Here is a 15,920-nt window from a genome sequence, read left to right as displayed (position 1 = left end):
TTCAGGGAGTATTTTATAAGCATATATTGCATCCTGAATACACGTTGGATGTTACATGATAACAATAAATAAAGTTTTTACCATTTATGTCAATGGTGGTTACATTGTCTGTTAGTTATCTTTCATTGTATCAAAATTAAATACTTTTTATTTAATTTTAAATATTTTCTTACATCATCACGATTATCCTTCGATCCTTTATTTAGTCTGATTATAAAACCCATAGATAATTATGCAACATTTAGTATGCATTGATATCAATTAGAGTAAGCTGATAATCATTTTTGGAATATGTACCATTAACCATTTACAAACAATTTACCGAAAGCAATTTTGCCAATACAAAAATTAAATGAATAAAAATATCTACATTAGATTATAATTTATGGTATATTAATTTCCTTCAGATTTAACCATGTATTTAAAAATAAGTATCCTTATTTTGCAATAATTGATGTGCCATTTTAATATATATTCGAATCTTGATTAATCTATGTACATGTCTAAATCTTTAAGGATGACATTTTCATAGAATACAAATTATAGGCATTATTTAATGGATATAAAGATTGTCTAAAGAGGCGTGAACAAAATATTTACAGCAAATGAAGCTTGGATTTATTTTATAAATAGAAGTATTTCATGATGAAATGAATTAAAAAATGCAACCCTTTTTTATCATAAAAAGACTATTCAAATACGGATCCTTTTAAATTGATTCCATTTGATCTGGGGTTTTACAGGTAGGTAATATTTTATATACCCATCTGATATAAAAATCAATTGTGTTAAATTTTGGTAAATGCCTTTTTTGAAAAAGGTAAGTTGAAAAAATATAAGAACCTCAATTTTATTGCAATTATTCTACTATCGAATTGTTTTTCCACTAAATCTTACTCTGGAAAGTTGATTTCAACAAAATGTCCAACAACTAAATTATACTTACATTATTTATCTCAATATGAAGATTTGGAACATGCCCATAAATGACTTCATTCAAACACTCCATGGTTGGAATAACAGCAAATCCTGGATGTATTGAAAATTTTGGATGATCTTCGTATAGAAACATTAGTCCATTTTCTTGCACTAAAGATACTCCAATCCCCATTGAATAAAGAATAGAATTAAGAGGTCCATAGGTGAAGCTAAACTTTTTAGAAGTATATCCCTTCCCTATTAACTAAAGTACATGTACATTAGTAAAATGCATCCAACTATTCTAAATCTGTTTACTTCTAAATTGCTTTAAAAACTGAAGTAAACAGATTATATATATATTATGATTAATTAATGTATATGTAAGTTTTATTGAAGTAATTAAGTTCATCTCTTAGTACAGTGGCGTATATTTTTTAATTTTTTTAAATCTTGGGCCTGTAAAATAAGAATTACTTCAAATAGCTTTCATTTATCTTATTATTATTATGCTGTGCTACATTTTGATACTTAGTAATAGTAAAAATATTAATAGATATAATGAGTCCTTCTTTGCTCTCGTCCTCAAAAAACTTCGTCGATCATTTCTTTTTAAAAAAAATTAACTTGAACTAATTCTTCTTTACAAAAAATATACGTATTTGTAAGAATTTTGTATGTACCAGTCAAATCGCTGGTCTCTGATACGCTAAAAAAAAAAGAGATCGGCAGAGAGCCACTACTTATTTAAATAACAATTATTACTCTTTTTAACAGGTACCGGGGTGGTCCATTTAAAACAGAACACTTACTAATTCAATAATGAATGAAGGTTGAAATTAATTCATATTTGGATACATTAAAGCATAAACAATTAATTAACAAACAAAACAAAACTGAGCTCTCTATTTTACGTACAAGTGTAAAAATTACACTTGAATGTGATAAGCGAATTTCCATTCCCACACTCCAAGCAGTTGAGCGTCTTTAGGACCACTATCAGCAAGTTCAAAACGTAGGAAAGGAAGAAGGGCTCTATCAGAAAGGCCCAACTGGACCCAGAAGAGTAAAATAAAATAGCCCAGCCCAATCTCCTCAAGTCTATGAGGCCAATGCAAGATGTTATGTATTTCATATTTCCTTTCATGTTCTTATTTTCTTGTATTTTCTTTTATGTATTAAAGTACTGTATTTTACATAGTATAAATAGTCGTGTATTTTGTAAATAAATTAAAGTATGGTCTTGTATTATAAAGAATACACATGTTCTTATAAAAAGTGTAGTCTTATTCCTCCACGCCATTTCTTCTTCTCATTTGTCTCTCGGTCGTCCTGAATCTCTCCTACTATAAATAAGTTTGTGTCTCTCCCTCGTCAAGACGCAACACAAGATATATCGGGGCTTCACATCAAACTGCTCAGAGAGCTATCAAAAAAGTGGGTGAAAAGAGCTTTGTGAGAGTGGAGAGGCCTTCCTTTTATACCAATAATGAAACAAACTTTTGGTCCCCTACAACCTTAATGTCAAACCTCTCGACAACACTTTTTGGGTGCATGTTGAGGGGAAGGCTTTCAGTGTCTGTCATCCAAATTTCAAAGTCATGAAAGCCATTGTCAGCCAGAACTGGGACACCATGAGAGAGGACTACATCCGCAGTGGGTGCCAGGCCGTTCGCCGCAACCCGGACGCCATCATTGCTGCTGAGGGTGGCTACATTAATGATTAAGAGAGCTCAGCCACACATATTTTTATGGGATTTAATTTTGTTGAAATTATAATGATAATTATTAAATTAGGTTGATACAAAAATATTTTTTTCGTATCAATGGTATTAAAACCCAAAAACAATTTTCGAAAATGTTGAGCTATCGATAAATATTTTTCAAAACGGGTCAAAATTAGCGAATTATATCTTTATAATAAAACTACAACATTTTGAGAACATACAGGACAAGTTTTTATAAAATTTAAAGAATAAACTCCTTTTTAATCTCTCAGGCATGCGACATTGCTCATGTTTACTTTGATACGTAAGATTATACTCAAACAACTAACTATCATGACATTTAAAAAGTTTGTATGAACTGCTGTTACAAATGTTTTTTTATGCATAAATATTTCTAAGTCAATTTCGACAAAAATGTAATTTTATCTATAACATTTGATTACGACTAGCTGAACTTTTCGTCTATTTTTTTTTTTTAGATTGTTTTCTTAAAACTTTTTGTTACTTATATTTTTAAATTTAATTTAAAAATACTTTAGTTTTTTTGTTTGATTGTTTAATAATTTAATTTTTACTAATTCATAAATAACATTTGCTTCAAGCGTCATGGGTAAGGATATCTCCCATTATATAAACTTATGTTGAGATATTCTATAATAAATAGAGCTGTATATAATATGACTAGCTGGAATGTATAAATGAAAGAAACTGAGACTTAATCTTGTAATCCTTACAATTTAAAGAATGTTTGAGAAAAACAGCTCAGCTCTCATGACATTAATCATTAGATCAGCTGCGAGCAGCTATGGGAGGAGCAAAACGTAAAAAAATTATACTCTGTATCTAGCAAGAATATGGGCCGGAATTACTCTGCAAAGGGGCGTCTGCAGTGTTATATTGGGGGGGGGCTTGGTTTTTGGAACTTTTTTTGAAAAAAATTAATGTTTTGAAAAACAAATTTCAAATATTAAATTTTTGGAACTTTACATCAATACCCAATATGGTAAAGCAGCAAACTCAGACCTTAAACTTAGAACATATCAGATAGCTTTAATAACAGAACCACACCTCATTAACTGCACTTAATCTATGTGGATATACCATTCACAGTAAATTAGATTTAAAACTTAGGGCCTGCGATCGAACTATTAATGAATTGTTCCAGAATTATCTGAAAAATATTTTTGCGCAATGTGTCTACAAAAATCAAATGTCCTGCACTCATATCAAATAATGCAAGAAGAAAAAAAAGAAGTTCGTGTGCTAAAACCAATGGAATTTTCGAAAATGAAGAGAATTGTTGAATACAATTTTAATGCCTAACAAGTAATCAGGCTCTATTGTAGTAGCACAAATGGCCCAACGTGTGGTCGTGTTCTTTACCTTCGTATTTTTTATATTTTTTTCACATGTATGTCTTCGGTAAACAGTAATAAATTTTAACTAACTAGCAATAATAAGTGGGGAATATACGGCAGTATACGGAGAGTCAGAATAATTCCAAACACTGTGTTATGCAAAATACGCGGTGCTTGAAACTGCGTTATACGGGGAAACCCTGTACTTTAAGTTAATAAAGTATTGTTTTAAGGTAATACAAATAACATCAAAGGTCACAAAAAATATAAACGTCTTCTAAATTTTTATTCTACCCTATGTACAAAAGTATACCATATTTAGGGTGACCTGTTAAATCGATTTTCTGTTATATTTGGATGAAAAAATGATGTTTGAAAAGTTTCAGTCTCCAAATGGCTTTTTTTTATTTATCAGCCTACGCCCATTTAAAAATGACTCTTTTGTCAACATTCTCTATTTTTGAACGGATTTAGAAGTTTCAATTTTAAAATTATGTTACTGAATTTCAAAAGTTTAATTAATGTTCCTTTTCTGAAGTGAATATATGAATATAATCCCTATTTTTCATTTTGAAGAAAAACAATTTTTAGCCCAATGAAATGCTTTGGACAGTCAGACGATCAGAAATACTGTAATCAAATCACATAAGTATTAGGCTTAAATTTTCAAGCAAGTGGCTAAAGTAATACAAATTACTGTTGTACATATAGTTAGAAAACGAATGATAAAGGAAACTGTTTATTAAGATAGAAAGAAATAGAAAAATAAATTTCGTAGAAAAATAATTCAATATTGCTGCAATGTAAGGTATCAAACTGCCATTCAAATACCATAATGAGTATTTTTTATATTTGTAATGTATGTTTTGGATATATTAAATTCTTTCATTGGCTGTTATTTAAAAATCATTTTTTCTAGAGTGCTTTGCATATGCTCTTGCAGCTAAAAAATTCAACATAGCGAGAAAAAATAGTCTAAAGGGTTTAATTCAGTCGAGTTCGGAGGCCAAGAAGTCTGCAGCATGTATTCGAACATCAAATTTTCAGAAATAGAGTAAATCAAATGTTGTTTGGCTGGTGTGATAGGGTACCCCGTCCGTCTGCCAGATCCAAAATTGGTTTTTATGATGTTGCAGATCCAGAAAAATACTTTGATGTGTAAAAAACTGATGTAGAACTTTGTGTTGACTTTCAGGCCCTAATAGAAATTGAAGAGAGGCATAACGTGATCCTTGCTTCCATTAAATCCAAAAACAGAAACTTGTTGCGGTTACTTGTCCTTTCTGATCCTAGGTACGTTATTTTGCCAACCATCTATTGTTCCTTGAGTTATGCTTCTGGGTCTACAATTTTTTTTTCTCATATCACAAGAATGGACGAGATCTTCCACTGTAAGATTCTGTTTTAGCTAGGGGACACGTCACCCTTTTCTCCCTACTTGATAGTGATAGAAGCTGTTCCTTGTGACGTGCTTAGCTATGGTACTGTAAGTCTTCCTTGATGGCACGATGGATAGTTGAAAAGAAACAGTAATTGCATTAATCGATTGGCGGGATTATTCTCTTTTTTTCTTTGTTGATTTTCCTTAAGAAAGCAGGACTTGGGACGACTTTGGCCGCATTCAGGTCACAAGACTTTAGAAAAATCATCGTCAGTGAGCCTTCACCATCCTTCTTAACACATTTTTGAATTTTGAGACGAATTGAGTAGTCCACCCGACCGTTTCATCCAAAAAAGCGTGGACTATTGTACCTTTTAAATTGCACACAATACACAATAATGCACAGTGTTTTTGTTACTGGTTAAAATAAGACGAGAATGTGTTGTCGAAAGGAAGAATAATGAGCACCTGACTTGGTAGAGTGACATTTGAGTTGGACCGACTCTTCATTAGTGTGTGCTGATTTTTAAACTAATTTTTAGGGCGATGGAATGAAGCCAGTCAAAATTGCAACATTTAAAAAAATTACCCATAATAAGAAGTTAGAAAAGTATTTATTTCCTCTCTCACAAAGTGGCTAAATGCTAATTTACCAAAACTTTATGACAGGTAAGTTTTTTTTTTTTTCATTCTTTAAAGGGTTCTTATTTTTATTGTAATAATGCCTATTCTTTTTCATAACAAAAATGCTAACAGTTTGCAACTGTCGCGGCAAATCTACTATTTTAGCATAATATTGCAATTTGCATTATACAAACCACGTTGCATAATAAATAATTACAAGTTTGAACTTGTCGAATAATTATTGCAAGTTTGAACTTTTCCAATTTTCTCCTTTTGTCTATTAGAGCCAAAAGAGAGAAAGAGTTCTAACTTGGCGCTGTGAATAATTCTCCCTTTTTTCAGCCAATGCTATTTTGTTGCTATTGTCTGGAAGTGGTCTAAATTGTTTTTCTGTTCTAAATATAACAGTCTTATTCTCATCACAAATATTGTTGTTTTTATTGGTGTATTGAGGTAATAATATTTATCATATTCAATGTCTAGGGTTGTTATTCATACAGAAGTTACCAAGGAAGATTTCCGAATTATACAGTCCATTAATGTTTACATGGTCCTTCGAGGCGGATTCTTAAGAGAAATCTTGAGCTCTACGTTTAGGATTATTTTGGATTATCTGTAGGTTCCTTGTGAATAGCAATTCTTTATTTCTAGTTGTGTTTTCAAGGGTATGCAAGTCCAACATCCTGTGTTGGAATAATTGATTGGCTATCACACTTCCAAGGAGTTTTGATGACTGATCTTGACTCCCGAATTCACTTCCTCTTTTCAAAAGACCTAAAAACTATAATTGTGGTTTCAAGGGATTAGAATCTGATTTTTATAGGCAGGAATTACGTCTACAAGTCCAGCATCCTGTGTCTGAATAATTTATTGGCTTGGTTCATAGAAGTTTATCACCAATCTTGATTCCTGAATCCACCCTATAGCTAGAACCAAAGTCTTAATTTAGTTTTGACTTTTTTTCTGATCAATTTCGGTTGATCTCATTTGAATTTTGAATAATCCTAAATCCATTATTCCTTTTTTTTTCAAAGAAAAGGAAATATGAACGTCTCGCCAGGTCGAAGCCCTTTCTTATGGTCTTTCTTGTTACGAGAAAAGCTTGCTTCAATTAACATTGAAGATACTTTTCTCTCAGCTCTACACTGAGAGTTCTAAGGAAGACATTGAGAGTATCGCCAAGGAGAATTTCCGCATTACCGCATCTTGTTACTCCAAGTATGAGAAGGTGTTTGCAGACTACCGAGTGGTTTATTGAGGAAGAATGGATGAGTATCTCACCGACTCTACAAGAGCCAATTCCGTTTGGTGTGAAGTTATTATTTTCTAAGCTGGCAAGAGCTAGAGTTGAGGCCCTATGATCTTATGACCCTCACAAATACCGCTTCCAGATGCTGGTATAATACCAGCGATGAGCCCTCTACAATGGCCTTGACAGAAGTGTCTGATAAGTTGGAGGAGCTGTCTGTTAGAGGAGTGGAAGCGGCGGATTATCACCGCTTCCTTTTTGAGCCTGCTCTCCCAAGGTAAACACCTCCCTACTACCATCACAGTGGAGAGACAAAGGAAACCTGATCTGCATTACGGTGCAGAGAAAGTTATTGGACTAAAATTTTCCAGTGAAGGTCCTTCCACGGAAGTTCTCCGCCTTTATTCTGTCTTGAAAAAGAAGTGGGCTCAAATCAATGTAGATATCGAGGCTAATTACGATGGATTTTCACCAACCATCGTCTTTGAAAAGTTCATGGACTGCTTGGAGGGCAATGTGCATCTCTTCACTAATGAGGCCGCCTCGTATGAATTGGCTGTAGAGGAGCTTGATCGAACCTATGAAAACTGTTTTAAATTAGCCAAGGCATACCTTGATGAAGTAAAGGGGGGTATGCCGATCCAACACGTCCAAAAATCCTTTAAACCCGCTATGTATCAGGTACAGGTATTTGAGAGTGGTGGCAGATTGAGAGGATATTCGTCTTGCAAAAGAAGAGGAGCACAAAAGAAAATAGGGTTCAAGAAGGATCTGACTTGGCTTGGAACTCGGGATCAATCCTTAATATCAAAGACTTTTCTGTTTGCCTGGAAGCTTATGCCACTCTGCATAAAGACAACCTTGAAAAGGAGGAAGTAAAATCCGTCTTTCGTGTCTGGGAATCTAAAGGAGGATGCATTTTCCATGGGGATAGTCACTCCACCGAGACATGTACTAAAGCATAAGTGCTTTCTCCATCAGAATGGATGAGAGCTTGCATTGGTACTAAGAAATGAGCTTTCTGTTTGGCTACGTTCAATGAGAAACATAGAGAGGAGTGCTTGAGTTAATGTCCTTTGTGTGGGGATCGTCACAACGTCGTTGTATGCGATAAAAATCCGAATAGGAAAACAAGAATCCTAAAGAATTTCTTCGGAAAAGGAGGCTAGAGAGAAGCAGCGGATCTAATAGCAGAGCTAAAAGTCCTGCAATGACCAATGTGCTTCAAGAGCTTCTAAAATCTCAGTAAGATACTAATAATCACATAAAAACTTTTATTACATCTCGAGAAGCAAAAAATCCTCCAAAAGATAAAGAAAAATATATAAATATTAATCGTAAAAATAAAAATTCAAGTAAAAATTATATAAATGACTCTTTATTTTTTGTTCCATGTAAAACATTCAAATCTAATTATTACAATGGAAGTGTTGATAATATGTTAAGAATTTTTTGCAGAATAATTTTAACAATGAGCCTCAGAAAAATTATGATTCATTTACCATGTCAAACCCTGTTACTGGGGGTGATTTAAAACTTGCATTTTCCAATAGTAATCTTAATCTTCGACAAGGTGTGAATGTATCGGAAAAGTCCCATCCTCCTCTGAATAAGAGAGATGAAATTATATCAGAAACATAAGTGCTTTGGGGAACATAGATAATACAAAAAACTTGCCTCTTGAAAGAGCTCTAGAAGGGATATCAATTAATTGTAGTAAAATATCTGACAATATCCCTAAATACAAAGCATTCATTGCTACTGTATGCTGTTGGGTTATTAATCCTGTAAATGGGAAATCATGTAAGTTTCGAATTTTACTTGATTCAGGAGCAAACCTATCAATGATTGAATGTGCTACAGCAAAATCTCTAGGATTAAAAGGAATAATATCAATATCGATATTATTTGCTCCCCCTGCAATACATTCAAATAAAGAAAAGCAAGATGTTTAATTAGGAAATTTGAAGCATTTTACTTGTACTCCCCCCATTGTAGCTATTACATGTGAACGGAACGAATTGGTAATTCCTTAGATCCACTTCAATTTAATCCTAAGAAATGGGATTACACTACAGACATTAAGTTCACAGAATTGTTACCTAGTACACGAACTAGAGATTTTCCAATTCTCTTTCGGAACCTTATCATTCCGCAATAATGCTTAAAGAAAAAAAGATGATTTTGCTACCATAGGAGAAACTGACATGACATTCTTAGAATGGATCCTTAGTGGAGCAGATGGTATTTCAGAACCAATTACCATTGATTATAAGGCTTCCTTGTATTCTAGAATTATTACTCAAATTAAAAAGTATGAAGACTTTGATTTTCATACTATTTATCGTTCTCTTGAGTTTAACTTAACTAAGTTTTGGAATGGGGGAATGTGGGTATAAATCCTAAAGAAACAATTACTGCAGAACTTATCTCATTGGAGCTCCAGGCTGATTTGCATATGGAAAGAACTGCTGTCTTCGATACATCTAGGTGTGAGTGGTTCATAAAAAAGCCATGGATTGATAGTGAGCCTAATGGTAGAGTTCTATCTGATAACTACAGTAGAGCCATTGCTGTCATGCATCGAGTTCTCGATAAGGTCAAACCTGAACATATGAACTTAGTTGAACAAGCTTATCAAGAGTTTCTTGATTTTGATTATGTTGAGGAAGTTCCTTCTAACGAAAGAATTACAAAACATCCCAGCTATGTCCTAACATCAAGACCTGTCTCTGCAAAATGTAGGATCGTGGTAAATGCATCCTTACCTGATGTAAAAGATAAAACTAAATCTTTGAATAAGCTTCTAATGCCAGGTAAGAATATGCTTCCGCAAATAATGGAGCTTATTCTAAAGGTTAAATGCAAGAAGTAATTTGTCGCTGTAGACATTAAAAAGATGTTGGTTTCGATAAATCTTGCCGACCCTCTTGATAAAGATATGTTCTGTTCTATTTGGGGAAGGCCCGGCGAGCAGCCCCGGTTGATGAGGTTCAAGGTCGTTGTGTTTGGACTAGTTTCAGCACAATATATTTCTATGTGGTGTCTTAAAGAAACTGCTAAGAAGCTATCAAAGAAATACCCAATAGCTTCAGAAGTTATGGATAAAATGACCTACATGGACGAAATACACATTACCCAAGATACCCCTGAAGAAACTATCCAAACTACTTTAGAGATATTAAAAATTCTGAAAAGTGGAGGATTTTAAGGGCATAAGATAGCATCTTCACATCCAGAAATTCTTTCAGAGATTGAACCTGAACAAATTGCTCCTCCACGACGTGAGATTTCAGTTCCTGGTTTAAAGTTGGGCACATGTACAAATGAACTTATGTTTGATATTGCAAGCCAATTTGAAAAATTTAACCCTGATTGTGCTTCATTATCAAGAAGGGACATTGTATCTCTAGCTAGTCAAGTCTTTGACAAGGTTATGTCTCACCAATTATAATGCTATTTAAACTGATTCTTCTTTTATTATGGTAAGACAAGTTTAAGTGTGGCGAAAAAGACACCGAAGCTGCTAAAGAGGCTGTTAAGGTCTTTACTAAATGGGTTGAACAGATCCTTTTGATGAAAGATCTCCGTTTCCCATGTTAAAGCGGGGGAAGCATCAAGGTTCTTGCTGTCTTCAGAGATGCCTCCAAAGTAGGAATGGGTGTCGCTGCCTATCTTGTTGTAGAAATTGAGGAAGGCAAAAAGCCAAAAACTCTCTGTGAGAAAAGTAAGCTTGAAGACATGTTGACGATTGCTGGAGCAGAACTTGTTGCTCTATCTATGGCTGTGACTATGGCAAATTATATTCAGAATGCACTTAAACCAATGGTACAACCCCATAACACAGTCATATTTACCGTCTCCCTAATAAATCTGCAGCGGATACAAAGAGGTAAAGGATTTTGTAAGCCATGGCAAGAACGTAGAGTTTGCAAAGTACTTGACAATCTCTTCTGGTCCAAGTAAGGTTTTGTCCAGGAGTCCTCAATCCAGCAGATTTGCCTAGTAGAGGGTACTATATGAATGCGTTTACCGAAATAATAGAGTTTTGGAAACACGGCCCAAGGTTTCTCTTGGAATGCCGTGACAAATGACAAAAACAGCCACGGCCAACTGAAGTCTTTGATAACAAATCTAAGACTAATGGGCCTGATCTGGCAATATATTTTAATGAGATAAGGCCCTGGCCTCTGAAAGTCATAAAGCTATTGTTTATAAATCACCAACCCTATCTACTTCGATTATAGATGAACTTATTCGAAGATGCTCTAAGTTATCTATAATTTAAAGAGTGTTTTTCCGAATAAGGAGAAGGGTCCTTCAATTCCAAAACGTATCTACGGAAGAATGGGGAAGGGCAAAAGTTCTTTTACTTACATTCGAACAAGAAACCAGGCTTGTGAACGAAAGAAAAATCCTTAAAGACAACTGCTCTGAGTCTTGTCATGGAATCACCTCTCAGGAATCTTCATGTTTTTTACTACAAAGAATCAGAAGTCATTAGACTTCAGAGTCGATTACACGTGTCATCCACTATTGCTTTTGACATTACTAATCCTATAATTATACCTAAGGAAACTTTGGCTGAGAGACTTGCAATTGATACACATCAGCGTCTCTTTCATTGTTCAATACGCTTAAAGCTTGGTATTGGTTCATAGTTAATTATGGATATGTCAAATCTTTAGTTAGGAAGTTATGCAAAGTTCCTAGGTGTCGATATGTTAAGTTTGAGTCCCCAACAATGGCTCATTCACCTACTATGAGAATGGATAATCCAAGTCTATGGCGAAATGTAGGAATCTACTATCTGGGTCCATTTCATTGTAAACATCAGTGTGATGAAGCATATGTGAATCGTTGTCGTCATCCACCAACGTTCAAAGTATGGATGGCTTTATTTATATGCCTTCATAAGAGATAATTGAATCTTGTTGCACACGAGAGTTTCTACAAACTCTCAGAAGATTCGTTGGCTGATATGGCAAACCGGCAATTATCTACTCGGATAGTGCTCGTCATTTTGTAGTCGCAAATAAGCAACTACAAACACTTAAAAATCTGGACTTTAAGAAAATTCAAGAGGAGAATTGTACAGTAGAATATATTGAATGGAAATTCAGTACCCCTGAGGCCCCTTTGACCAACAGAGTCACAGAACCTATCGTGGCTATCTTCAAAAAGCAATTAAAAGTGCTTATTCAAAGGAATAAATCAACCATTAAAGAACTCTCGATAAAACTTTGTAACTTTGTCAAACACGGTTATCATAGGATCCGTTAGACAAGTAATTTTGCTTGAGTCTTCACAATTTCCCGTCGAGATGGACGATAAGAGTAAAGGCTTGGGAAATCTGAATTCAGATATTGGATGTGTCAGAAGCGGATGGCAGATGTTGAAGGTCACCCAAAGAAAGGGATTGATCACTCTTGAGGGATGGACCGACCGATCTTCCGTCGTAGGTGAACCCGTCCAGGACTTTGATGAAGGAAAAACCAATGACAGTCACCCGGTAGGAGGCAATAACTGCAACCTCTAAGTTTGCTCTCATTCCACCTCAGCGCTTAGATGCTGAGGAGTACTATACTAGTTTCACTGAAGAGCTTTCAAACAAAGAATCTGCTAACAGTGAAAGCCTTGAAGGGGCAGGAGGGAGAAGGCACCTCTCAGGTTATTATAAAATCATTAGTGAAGGATGAAAAATATTTTTTTCAATACTGCGAGTATTTTTTCTTCATATACATAGAATTAAAAATATAATAAATACCAATGAATTAGCTTTGGAAGGAAGTTGAACACATTTTACATCAGAAGTTTTACCCGTTTTGTTCCCCTCAAAGAGATTTTTGATGGCATAACTTTTCACTCCGACATATAGTTATCATCCGTGAACAGCCGACAGAAACTCACGGATAAATTTGAATCAAGTTGGAAACCTCAGCAGTAGTTGGACCTGCCGAGGGCCAGAATCCTTACAACCTTCTGGGCAGAGGTTCTTTATGGCATTTACAACCCCATGAATTTCAAACTCCTTGATATTGAGTACAGCTGAATAAATTTCAACCCTGGTGGAGACTCAGGATGCTGGAAGCTACAGGAAAAGCAGGCGTTCCCCATTTACATATGCCCCATTTTTCCGAGCTATCGGTTTTATTTGGAGTGTGAAGTTTTTCACCTTAGCCAGGAGACTCCTTAGCAGAATCTGACTTCGGTCTGTTTCATCAAGGATGGCAAGGTTTTGAAGATCAACCATCTGGTTTGAGATGCATTTTGATTGTTTTCCGATGATGGGGGGAGTATATATATATATATATCGGATCGATAGTCGAGTTGTATTTCGGACTTATATAGTTGGGTGCCAAGTAAAAACTTTGTGCGAATGTTTGCAACTACCAGAACGATTTTATCAAAGCCTAACGAATGGACTACGTTATTGGTCCAATTAAAGAAATGATACATAATCTAACCTTTGGTTAACGATGCAATTGTTAACTAAACAACATCTAGGGATCTGCATATTCCCTAAAATGAATTTGTTGTTCAATTATGAGACTATTAATTATATCTCTTAAGATCGTTAAACGTCTCAAGGGGGAGTGTCGTGGCAAATCTATCATTTTAGCGAAATAATGTCATTGCATTACACAAACCACGTTAGCATAGTTAATCATTACAAGCTTGAACTGGTCGAATAATTATTGCAAGTTTGAACTTGTCCAATAATTGTTACAAGAGGTCTAAATTGCTTTTCTGTTCTAAATAAAATAGTCTTATTCTCATCACAAATATTGTTACTTTTATTTATATATTGAGGTAATAATATTTATCATATTTATTGTCAAGGGTTGTTATTCATACAGAGGTTACCGAAGTAGATTTCCGAATTATGCAGTCCACTAGTCTTTGCATGGTCCTTCGAGCCGGATTATTGAGAGAAATCTCAAGATCTACGTTTAATGATTATCTGTTGGTTCCTTCTTAATAGCAATTCTTTCTTTCTAGTTGTGTTTTCAAGGGATTCGAATCTGACATTTTATCGATAGGAATAAAATTTGCAAGTCCCGCATCCTCTGGTTGAATAATTTATTGGCTATCTCGCTTCCTGGAGTTTTGATTACTGATCTTAACTCCCGAATGCACTTTCTCTTTTCAAAAGAGCTAGAAAGTCTAGTTTTGGTTTCAAGGGATTAGAATCTCATGTTTTATCGACAGGAATAAGGTGTGCAAGTCCAGCATCCTCTGTTTGAATAATCTATTGGCTATCTCCTTATTGGAGTTTTGATTACTGGTCCTGACTCCCAAATTCACTTCCTCTTTTCAAATTAGAATCTGATTTTTATTGGCAGGAATTAAGTCTGCAAGTCCAGCATCCTGTGTCTGAATAATTTATTGGATTGTTTCCTAGAAATTTATCACCAATTGTAATTCCTGAATCCACCCTATAACTAGAATCAAAGGCTTAATTTAATATGGACTTTTTTCTGATCAATTTCGGTTGATCTCATTTGAATTTTGAACAAACCTAAATTCAGCCCATGCTATTTTGTTACTATTGTCAGGAAGAGATCTAAATTGCTTTTCTGTTCTAAATAAAATAAACTTATTCTCATCACAAATATTGTTGTTTTTATTTATTTATTTAATATATTTATCATATTTATTGTCAAGGGTTTCTATTCATACACAAGGTTACCTAGGTAGATTTCTGAATTATACAGTCAACTAGTCTTTACAGCAACACTATGTATGGATGTAACTAAAGAATATTTGCACTTTGGAGGAATATATTTGAGTATTTCAAATATAAATAACGCATTATTTTCAAACACATTAAGTTGTGACGGAATGGGTTTCATTGTTTGTCCACCTAATAAGTAGAATATTTCAAAAACTCACCATGAGTACAAAAGTTGACATACCATGTAAAAGTTCGATAAATTAAACACCAATTTTTAAATAGGAATAGCTTAGTAAACTATAATTAATTTATGTAATTAATTTTATATAGTTACATCGAAGCATGATATAAAAGTTAATAATTCTAATGAATATAGGATGCAAATTTACAAAAACATTTTACTTTAGTATTTGTAGTTTGTGGTTTCGGTTCGGAAATCCTAGACCGTGTGGAGACAAAAATAATTCATTTAAGACCTATATAAAAATCTCTGTCTACACAAAAAATTGGGTTTGATTTCCTGCAAAATAAATATTTGAAAAAAATTATCTCATTTATTTTTTTTCTAAAAGAGAGAAAAATTGAAAACTTTATTTTTAATTGAAGAATATAACCTTATTTTTTAATAGAAAAATATATTATGGTCTACGATGTAAGACCAGTGTATGGACTTAAATATTGGTACAGGTAGGCCTAGACAAATTCAAAGAAGATTGAATCGAAATAATCAAAAATTGCTTTTGGATCAAGCCTCAAAACTATTATGTATCTAAACTCAAGTATAGAAAACAAGGATTTTTGGTTAAGTTTGATTTCTAAAACAGTTACGTATTCGTCTTAGTCTACTTTTATCAAATGTTTGGTAATTGTCAACTTATTTAATATTTGAACCTTATCCTTGAGGATCTTTTGTAGTTAACAACTTTAATTTATCCAGAACTAAACATATTCAATAACCAAGATATTTTTACAAAATATAACGAGA

The 15,920-nt window shown here is 34.0% G+C and overlaps 1 protein-coding gene across 2 annotated transcripts in view; it reads right to left on the bottom strand.

The window, feature by feature from the left end:
• Nucleotides 1-15,920, bottom strand: part of Mfe2 (peroxisomal Multifunctional enzyme type 2) — a 94,906-nt gene that overhangs the window by 15,615 nt on the left and 63,371 nt on the right. The window contains exon 8 of one of the 2 annotated variants that reach the window (XM_040725581.2): nt 947-1,183. The exons of the other annotated variant lie outside the window; for it this stretch is intronic. Coding sequence (XP_040581515.1) covers nt 947-1,183 — 237 coding nt within the window. The remainder of the gene's footprint in view (nt 1-946; nt 1,184-15,920) is intronic. 2 annotated transcript variants of the gene reach the window in all.

Source organism: Lepeophtheirus salmonis, chromosome 14, assembly GCF_016086655.4.
Source record: "Lepeophtheirus salmonis chromosome 14, UVic_Lsal_1.4, whole genome shotgun sequence".
Taxonomy (NCBI): Eukaryota; Metazoa; Arthropoda; class Copepoda; order Siphonostomatoida; family Caligidae; genus Lepeophtheirus; species Lepeophtheirus salmonis.
This window is presented reverse-complemented; position numbering and strand designations above follow the sequence as displayed.